Source organism: Pinus tabuliformis, chromosome 7 (assembly GCF_031772625.1).
Source record: "Pinus tabuliformis cultivar Carrire ecotype Pingquan chromosome 7, CPIR1, whole genome shotgun sequence".
Classification (NCBI taxonomy): domain Eukaryota; kingdom Viridiplantae; phylum Streptophyta; class Pinopsida; order Pinales; family Pinaceae; genus Pinus; species Pinus tabuliformis.
The window spans coordinates 1,914,429,518-1,914,439,233 of record NC_142293.1 but is presented as its reverse complement, the minus strand read 5'-3'; the positions used below and the strand labels follow the sequence as shown (position 1 = coordinate 1,914,439,233).

Sequence of the window (9,716 nt, the reverse complement as noted above, 5' to 3'; positions counted from 1 at the left end):
TACTTAAGCGTTCAGGACAACACTTTTTGAAGGAGAGGGGCATGTTAGGTCCCTATATTACTAGTGTAGCCCCTTATTTTTATTAATGAAACCCCCTTATTGCATTGTTGTGCCCATGTAGTCATCATATTTTTGTTATTGTTCGCCATAGAAGCCCACTATTGTTATTGTTTTGAACTTACATTATTATTATTATTATTATGTTGACTCTGATTATTTTGTGACCCCTTAGACTCCCATATATAGAAAGGATGTCTTTTCATTTGTATCATGGAAGAATTTTTCATTTGTGTAATGTAAAGGAGGTTACCCCCTCAAAGAGGCTTACTTTGAAGCCATTGATCTATCTCTTCTTTTATTTTGTGAGTTAGTTGCATAACATAATTTCACTTTGACAAATCTAAATTTTTGGGATCCCAATTCAAGATTGGGAGATATTCAACTAATGGCTTTATAATCTTGGTTAACTCATGAGGAGACAAGGGATAAGAAGGTGAAAAAGGTTAATGAAAGAGGAGGATAAGGAACCCTGGTATATCAGAGCAGAGCTAGTGAGCCCTAAGGTTTTCATCGAAAATCATAACCTCATCACCAATGATGCTACTTTAGCACCCAAATACATTTCTACCTAGGAGCAAGACATTCTACACATTGAAGACACCTTTAGAATGTAGGGAATAGAGAGTCTGCAAGCTTTCCAGAGAAGATGCAATGCCCTACCCCATAGTCTACAAGTAAGAGAATATCACACTCCTGAAAGGCTAAGGAATTCCTTGGAGAAAACACCATTGTATAAGAGAATCATGCAAAGGATGAAAATCAGGTGGATAAGACTCAAACTCAGTCCACCCTTATTGCTAGGATTAGAAATAGGAAGATATGAAACATAAGAGCATAGGGAGTGTGCTGAGATAGAAAGAAATGTAGGTTTTTACCCACAAGAGGGCACACCATCTGAGGAGCCTTGGGATGTTAGAAAGGCCACCAAGGCCATGAAAGAGCTTCACATGGATGACTAAGTTGCTCAGAGGATGAGCAACACCTTCAGCAGGGGGTGATGATGAGTCCTATCAATAAGTATATTTTAAAGGTCATCATGCCATCCTCTAGCCTTTAAACTGCGCTTCTCTTCCATTAATTCACATTTTTCGTTACATTACGCTTCATAAGAGGATTAAAAGGCGTTTGTCATAGTATGTGGCCTAATGTGGTTTAATTGTAGGAAAAAGAATCGTTTTTGAGGCAATTAATATGCAAGGGCTTGATGGAGACAACCATGAGATAATCTAGGGGGTGTGTCCACCTTCTTAACTCCCTAACTTGGCTTGGGATCACAACATCCTCTCTCACTAGTTCGAATTCATTGGCAATCGAGTAATCCCTAGTACAAGTGAAGCTCAAGAGGCGCAAGATCCACCATTTCCAAGATCAAGGAGGGAATCAATCCTAGTTTCAAGGGAGTTGCTATTAGCTACGCTTTTGCATAAATAAACAAGTTGAAAATCTCATTAGGATTGAAAGTTTTGATTCAACTAGGTGTAGTTATTGAGCTTAGAGCTTGACATTATCATTTTGAACTTTTATGTGATGTATGAGATCTTTACTTTCTGATAATGATAAGTTGGTTATTAAGCTGCATCTAAGTTACTTTTAGAGGGCTGAGACCCTTGGGTTTGGGTCCAACCCAGAGGCTTTGGTCCCTCTTCTGTACTTGTGTTTTGTTCTTGATTCCAAGCAATTCATATTTCTTTCATTTCGAGAGATATTAAGTTATAAAAACCTACGGTTGCAAGCTTCTACATCACCTCTGTTGTGGGAGAATGAGTGGAAGGATTCACAACCTCAGTTAAAAAACATTGTGTCTATGATTTATTAGAAATAGATGAATGTTAGTTGTTCTACTTTATATTTTATTTTTGTAGTTTAGAAGTCACTTTAGTGATTAGAGTAGTGTTATGGCATAAAAGAGATGTGATTTAAATTCAACTCATATTTTCCATCATAGGTTATATCACTTTGTGAATGATCAATTGATGTATGCATGTGATTGATTGCAGGGTTTTGTTGATCTGCAAGGGAGGGAACCTCTTCCACTCCCATATTGGAATCCTCCATCTTCTCTTTCCACCCGTCAATTCTGTCCCAAAACTTTGTTTCCATAAGTCACTTTTCCTAGTAGACTTAGGACAACGTGAGCATTCATTCTAGTGCAAGACAAACCTCTGAGAGATCCTAGGCTTGGCTAAGGGGCTCAACCCAACCTTTATTCATTCTCTTTAAACTCCATCCACCTTCCCATACCCTCAAGACATCATTTCACCCTAATAAGCCTCTCAGAACCCCTCCTGTAGCATTACAAGCCCTCATGTAGCAAGCCTGTAGCACTACTTTTCTTCACCAATTTTGATACCCACTTCAACTTTAGCTAAGTAAATATGAATAATGACCCCAAGTTGTGATTTTATGGTTAGGGGAAGCTCCTAGGCCACTCTCACCATTCCTTTTCCTCACTACAAAACATAGTAGAATTAGTTTTAAATCATAAGTATTATGCAAGTTAGATTTTTGATTTTCAAGAAAGTGTGGACTAGGTAGATGATACATGCAATTATGTTTATAGTTTGATGAATTATGCAAGATGAAGTAGATTCCTTTGTGCAAGTAGAATAGACCTTGTCCTTTCATGAATTGATTAATTAACATCTACAAGTTGAGAAAATGGAATTTCCACTTTCATAACTAGCATTAGTTTTCAATTGTACTTTAATCAACAAGCTTTCATTATAGTTCAGTAGGGGGAATGGTCTCTGTGCACTTTGATCTAATGTCATGACTAAGGGTGGCATGAGTATTCAATGTCCTCTTCCGCCATGCTAACGTGGCAGGAGGATTCCAGCCACCACTCTTTCCATTCTCGCCCACGTTTCAACCTTTTATCCATTATATCGCTCAATGGTTTGATCATTTCGATGACCTCAACTGACACGTTTACATGGCAACATGGATCCACCCACCACTTGAAAGTAATCTACGCCCCTTTCGGCTTCCGCTAATCACAGTCAGTCTTATATTGCATTTTCAGACAAAGTATATCCTACACATTTGATTTTGGCCATTCATTAAGAAATAAAATTCTACAAGCCTATTTGCATCCAGAGCTGAAATATATTATCCTATTTGCTTAATCAATTTAATTTATTTTGTAAAATTTAAAATATTAAAAAAAATTGCTTTCCATTTAAATTTTTGCTATGGTATATTTTTCCATCTACTCTTTAGGATGAACCACACTTATTATCCGCCAAATTCTTTTCTTACTTATATACCTACCTAAAACTTAAACACACCATATAACGATTGTGTACCAACCTAAAACTTAAGCATATCATAAATATATGTAAGTAATCACATTAATTAATCTATTTATTACGCCGTAAGGCGTTCCCTTTGAAATCAACTATCCTACCTGCCTCCGTGTCATAATCTGTACCATTAGATATTTTGTTAGACGATTGAGTTAGGATCTTCCATCCATTTGGATTGCATGACGGTTGCACTGGTGAGTCAAGTGTGTCTGTTTCAACTGCTCTGGCAGGTGGAACTTATGCGCTCGGGCTTGTTGCATGTACTTAGTGTGCTTGAGATGGGCAATTTTTCAGCAAGGAAACAAGGCATTCGAGATACCTTGTTTGTATCTGTAGGCTGTCTCCAGGGTGAGGATGGTGTAGCGACAAAGCGTCCTGCTTGGAGCGAGCTCGCTCTCCGTTAGGTTCTTCTCTATACATGGGGAAATCGATAGTATTTACAGGCATTTTAAATGATGTTCAATAAAAAATCCGGGTATTTCAAGTCTATACTCTAAATTACAAAAAGTTTATAATTCTAAATTTAATCCACATTTTATAATTTATATTGAAATTTCATATTCTTTAATGTTTTTAAAACATCTTTAATACACACTACTCTAGCTACATTGAATTATAGAGTTTCTGCATATTTAGTGTTAAAACTCAACCAACCACCCATGCCCATTGAATATTTTATCTGTATTTCAGATTTTATGCATATTTTGATAATTTAATTACATACCGCTCCTTGCAGAGACGACGTAGTAGGTCAAAACATATTTAGGATTTTCTACAATGAAGTAGTCACATTTCATGTACATATCTCGGCTCTTTTTTATTTAAATACCCTAAGCCAATTAAAATTTTGGCTTTTTTTCTTCATCTCTATTTTTCAATTCTTGGGCTTTTGTTTTCCATGATATCTATTTTGCATCGTCATGGTTTTTGTATTTTGCATTCTCATGGTTTTATGGAATATGATATTGTATTTCAGGGGTCTTTAAAACACTTGCCAGCTGCTTGCATATCAAAAATGGATCTTGCAAGTCTGGTAGTATGATGTTCAGGCAGTTATTTTCATTCGAAATTACTTATAAGAGTTGTTCCTAACGTTGACGATATATACTGGCAGTGTTTATTTCCCCAGTATATATTAGAGTTGATCAAAACACCACTTTTTGTTGTAAACTCCGCATATGATACAACACAGGTAAATAAAATCTCTGGAGAATTTCTCACTGTTTTATTTAATTCTGCACCATATAACAATGGGATACGATATCATATCTTCTATGGCTGGCAATTTGTTTTCTACAGTTGCAAACATTTGGGTGCCTGTTTCAGCAGATCCCAGCGGTAGTTGGGAGAATTGCAAGATGAATATCACTACCTACGCTCCATGGCAATTGAAAATAATGGAAGGTTATTCTTTGAATGAATATGTATTTTTTTGGAAGGTTACTCTTTGAATGAATATCTAATTTTTTATTATATATTTTTAGGATAATATTAGAAGTGTTTAATTTATATTAATGGTAGATTTTGAAAATATTTTAGAGTTTGATAATCTAGAAAGTTCAAACAATTATTTAATGTACCTTCATTCCAAAATATACCCAAAATCTATAATAAACATAAAAATAAACTTTCATAACAATAATAACTAATCACAACATAACTAACCTATAACAGGATTCAGAAACGATACGATATGTGCATTAACACCCGTGTCTGACTCATGCAATGGAGGGCTGTTTATCGATTCCTGCTATGCACACTGTCAAACAAACGTACAGGATCTGTGGCACACACCAAGTTCTCCAAAATTAAATTCAAAGGTGCCCCGTTATCTGCCATTTTCCGAATAATGTTCCAAAGATTTTCTCTTGAAGGTTCAAGTTGATATACATGTGTATATGTTTTTGTTTTGTGACAGACCATTGCAGAAGCTGTTGGTGATTGGTTTTTCAATCGCAGTGTTGTCAAGTATATTGCTTCAGACGGTCCCCACCCTTGTGGTTCCACTTCCAACAACTTTCATCTTTAGAGTTTATTTATTTACCATTACCTGATAATGCAGAGCATTATCTTTGCTATCATTTATCTGCACTTCTCTTTAACAGTTCAATTTAAGTTATCGTTTTAATAGCAACTTGGAACTTCTCTTTAACAGTTCAATTTAAGCTATCATTTTAATAGCAACTTGGAAGTGTCTTCTTCATAGATAAAGAAAAACATGTTAAATTAGAAATATTGATTTTGACCTACGTTTTTAATTATGCCGTAAGGCGTTCCCTTTGAAATCAACTATCCTACCTGCCTTTGTGTCATAATCTGTACCATTAAATATTTTGAATTGCATGACGGTTGCGCGGGTGAGTCAAGCGTGTCTGTTTCAAATGCTCTGGTAGTTACTCTGGCAGGTGGAACTTATGCGCTCGGGCTTGTTGCATGTACTCAGTGTGCTTGAGATGGGCAATTTTTCAGCAAGAAAACAAGGCATTCGAGACTACCTTGTTTGTATCTGTAGGTTGTCTCCATGTTGGAGGGAAATTTATAATCTTTCCCGAGGTGGATGTCCTCTCCCGCGATCCTCATGCTCTCCAGTTCCCTCTAGGAAATCCATCTCTCTGGTTCAGTGATTGACTACTTGACTTTGAGGCCTGTAGATTTCAGAGCTCTTGTCTAATGATGCTATCCTATCTTAATACGACGTGAATGTTAAGAAATCTAGACTGCGCAAAGAAACCCTGAATGAAGAAGCCAGAGAAAATCCACACCACTATTCTTTCCTGTCGGACCGCTTAGTGGGGTTGCGTTATTTGGTTTTTAAGAAAAATCAGTAGTGGATGAATATAATTTTGTGTTTTTTTAATTTTTAATTTCGCTAGAATTTTGTGCTTTTTCAACTTTTAATTTGGTTGCACTGTTTTTTTATTATTATAAATTCTAGGACAAGTTTTCACAAATTTAGCCTTCTTCGGCATCAACCCAACAACTTACTCTCTAAATTCCATTTCGCTGGAATTTTGTGCTTTTTCAACTTTTAATTTGGCTTACTCTGCGTTAGGTTCTTCTCTATACATGGGGAAATCAATAGTATTTACAGGCATTTTAAATGATGTTCAATCAAAAATCCGGGTATTTCAAGTCTATACTCTAAATTACAAAAGTTCATAGTTCTAAATTTAATCCACATTTTATAATTTATATTGACCTTTCATATTCTTTAATGTTTTTAAAACATCTTTAATACACACTACTCCAGCTACATCGAATTACAGAGTTTCTGCATATTTAGTGTTAAAACTCAACCAACCACCCATGCCCATTGAATATTTTATCTGTATTTCAGATTTTATGCATATTTTGATAATTTAATTACATACCGTTCCTTGCAGAGACGACGTAGCAGGTCAAAACCTATTTAGGATTTTCTACAATGAAGTAGTCACATTTCATGTATATATCTCGGCTCTTTTTTATTTACATATCCTAAGCTAATTAAAATTTTGGCTTTTTTTCTTCATCTCTATTTTTCAATTCTTGGGCTTTTGTTTTCCATGATATCTATTTTGCATCGTCATGGTTTTTGTATTTTGCATTCTCATGGTTTTATGGAATATGATATTGTATTTCAGGGGTCTTTAAAACACTTGCCAGCTGCTTGCATATCAAAAATGGATCCTGCAAGTCTAGTAGTATGATGTTCAGGCAGTTATTTTCATTCGAAATTACTTATAAGAGTTGTTCCTAACATTGACGATATATACTGGCAGTGTTTCTTTCCCCAGTATATATTAAAGTTGATCGAAACACCACTTTTTGTTGTAAACTCTGCATATGATACAACACAGGTAAGTAAAATCTCTGGAGAATTTCTCACTGTTTTATTTTATTCTGCACCATATAACAATGGGATGCGATATCATATCTTCTATGGCTGGCAATTTGTTTTCTACAGGTTGCAAATATTTGGGTGCCTGTTTCAGCAGATCCCAAAGGTAGTTGGGAGAATTGCAAGATGAATATCACTACCTGCGCTCCATGGCAATTGAAAATAATGGAAGGTTTTTCTTTGAATGAATATGTATTTTTTTGGAAGGTTACTCTTTGAATGAATATTCAATTTTTTATTATATATTTTTAGGATAATATTAGAAGTGTTGAATTTATATTAATGGTAGATTTTGAAAATATTTTAGAGTTTGATAATCTAGAAAGTTCAAACAATTATTTAATGTACCTTCGTTCCAAAATATACCCAAAATCTATAATAAACATAGAAATAAACTTTCATAACAATAATAACTAATCACAACATAACTAACCTATAACAGGATTCAAAAACGATACGATATGTGCATTAACACCCGTTTCTGACTCATGCAACGGAGGGTTGTTTATCGATTCCTACTATGCACACTGTCAAACAAACGTACAGGATCTGTGGCACACACCAAGTTCTCCAAAATTAAATTCAAAGGTGCCCCGTTATCTGCCATATTCCGAATAATGATCCAAAGATTTTCTCTTGAAGGGTCAAGTTGATATACATGTGTATATGTTTTTGTTTTGTGACAGACCATTGAAGAAGTTGCTGGTGATTGGTTTTTCAATCGCAGTGTTGTCAAGTATATTGCTTCAGACGGTCCCCACCCTTGTGGTTCCACTTCCAACAACTTTCATCTTTAGAGTTTATTTATTTACGATTACCTGATAATGCAGAGCATTATCTTTGCTATCATTTATCTGCACTTCTCTTTAACAGTTCAATTTAAGTTATCGTTTTAATAGCAACTTGGAACTTCTCTTTAACAGTTCAATTTAAGCTATCGTTTTAATAGTAACTTGGAAGTGTCTTCTTCATAGATAAAGAAAAACATGTTAAATTAGAAATATTGATTTTGACCTATGTTTTTAATTACGCCGTAAGGCGTTCCCTTTGAAATCAACTATCCTACCTGCCTTTGTGTCATAATCTGTACCATTAAATATTTTGAATTGCATGACGGCTGCGCGGGTGAGTCAAGCGTGTCCGTTTCAATTGCTCTGGTAGCTACTCTGGCAGGTGGAACTTATGCGCTCGGGCTTGTTGCATGTACTCAGTGTGCTTGAGATGGGCAATTTTTTAGCAAGAAAACAAGGCATTCGAGACTACCTTGTTTATATATGTAGGCTGTCTCCATGTTGGAGGGAAATTTATAATCTTTCCCGAGGTGGATGTCCTCTCCCGCGATCCTGATGCTCTCTAGTTCCCTATGATTGTGTAGTCAGGCAGTACGGATAGGAAATCCATCTCTCTGGTTCAGGGACTGACTACTTGACTTCGAGGCCCGTAGATTTCAGAGCTCTTGTCTAATGATGCTATGCTATCTTAATATGATGCGAATGCTAAGAAATCCAGACTACGCAAAGAAACCCTGAATGAAGAAGCCAGAGAAAATCTGCACCACTATTCTTTCCTGTCGGACCGCTTAGTGGGGTTGCGTTATTTGGTTTGAAGAAAAATCAGTTGTGGATGAATAGAATTTTGTGCTTTTTTAATTTTTAATTTCGCTAGAATTTTGTGCTTTTTCAACTTTTAATTTGGCTGCACTGATTTTTTATTATAAATTCCAGGACAAGTTTTCACAAATTTAGCCTTCTTCGGCATCAACCCAATAGCTTACTCTCTAAATTCAATTTCGCTGGAATTTTGTGCTTTTTCAACTTTTAATTTGGCTTACTCTGTGTTAGGTTCTTCTCTATACATGGGGAAATCGATAGTATTTACAGGCATTTTAAATGATGTTCAATAAAAAATCCGGGTATTTCAAGTCTATACTCTAAATTACAAAAGTTCATAATTCTAAATTTAATCCACATTTTATCATTTATATTGACCTTTCATATTCTTTAATGTTTTTAAAACATCTTTAATACACACTACTCCAGCTACATCGAATTACAGAGTTTCTGCATATTTAGTGTTAAAACTCAACCAACCACCCATGCCCATTGAATATTTTATCTGTATTTCAGATTTTATGCATATTTTGATAATTTAATTACATACCGTTCCTTGCAGAGACGACGTAGCAGGTCAAAACCTAGTTAGGATTTTCTACAATGAAGTAGTCACATTTCATGTATATATCTCGGCTCTTTTTTATTTAAATATCCTAAGCCAATTAAAATTTTGGCTTTTTTTCTTCATCTCTATTTTTCAATTCTTGGGCTTTTGTTTTCCATGATATCTATTTTGCATCGTCATGGTTTTTTTATTTTGCATTCTCATGGTTTTATGGAATATGATATTGTATTTCAGGGGTCTTTAAAACACTTGCCAGCTGCTTGCATATCAAAAATGGATCCTGCAAGTCTGGT

The 9,716-nt window shown here is 35.3% G+C and overlaps 1 protein-coding gene across 1 annotated transcript; it reads left to right on the top strand.

The window, feature by feature from the left end:
• Nucleotides 1–4,615: 4,615 nt before the first annotated feature.
• Nucleotides 4,616–8,042, top strand: LOC149256157 (pectin acetylesterase 8-like). The gene is made up of 7 exons (XM_089455251.1): nucleotides 4,616–4,769; nucleotides 5,040–5,137; nucleotides 5,284–5,333; nucleotides 6,749–6,809; nucleotides 7,127–7,204; nucleotides 7,312–7,437; nucleotides 7,932–8,042. Exons 1-7 carry the CDS (start codon nucleotides 4,616–4,618, stop codon nucleotides 8,040–8,042), a joined length of 678 nt encoding a protein of 225 aa, XP_089311377.1.
• The last annotated feature ends 1,674 nt before the right edge of the window (nucleotides 8,043–9,716 follow it).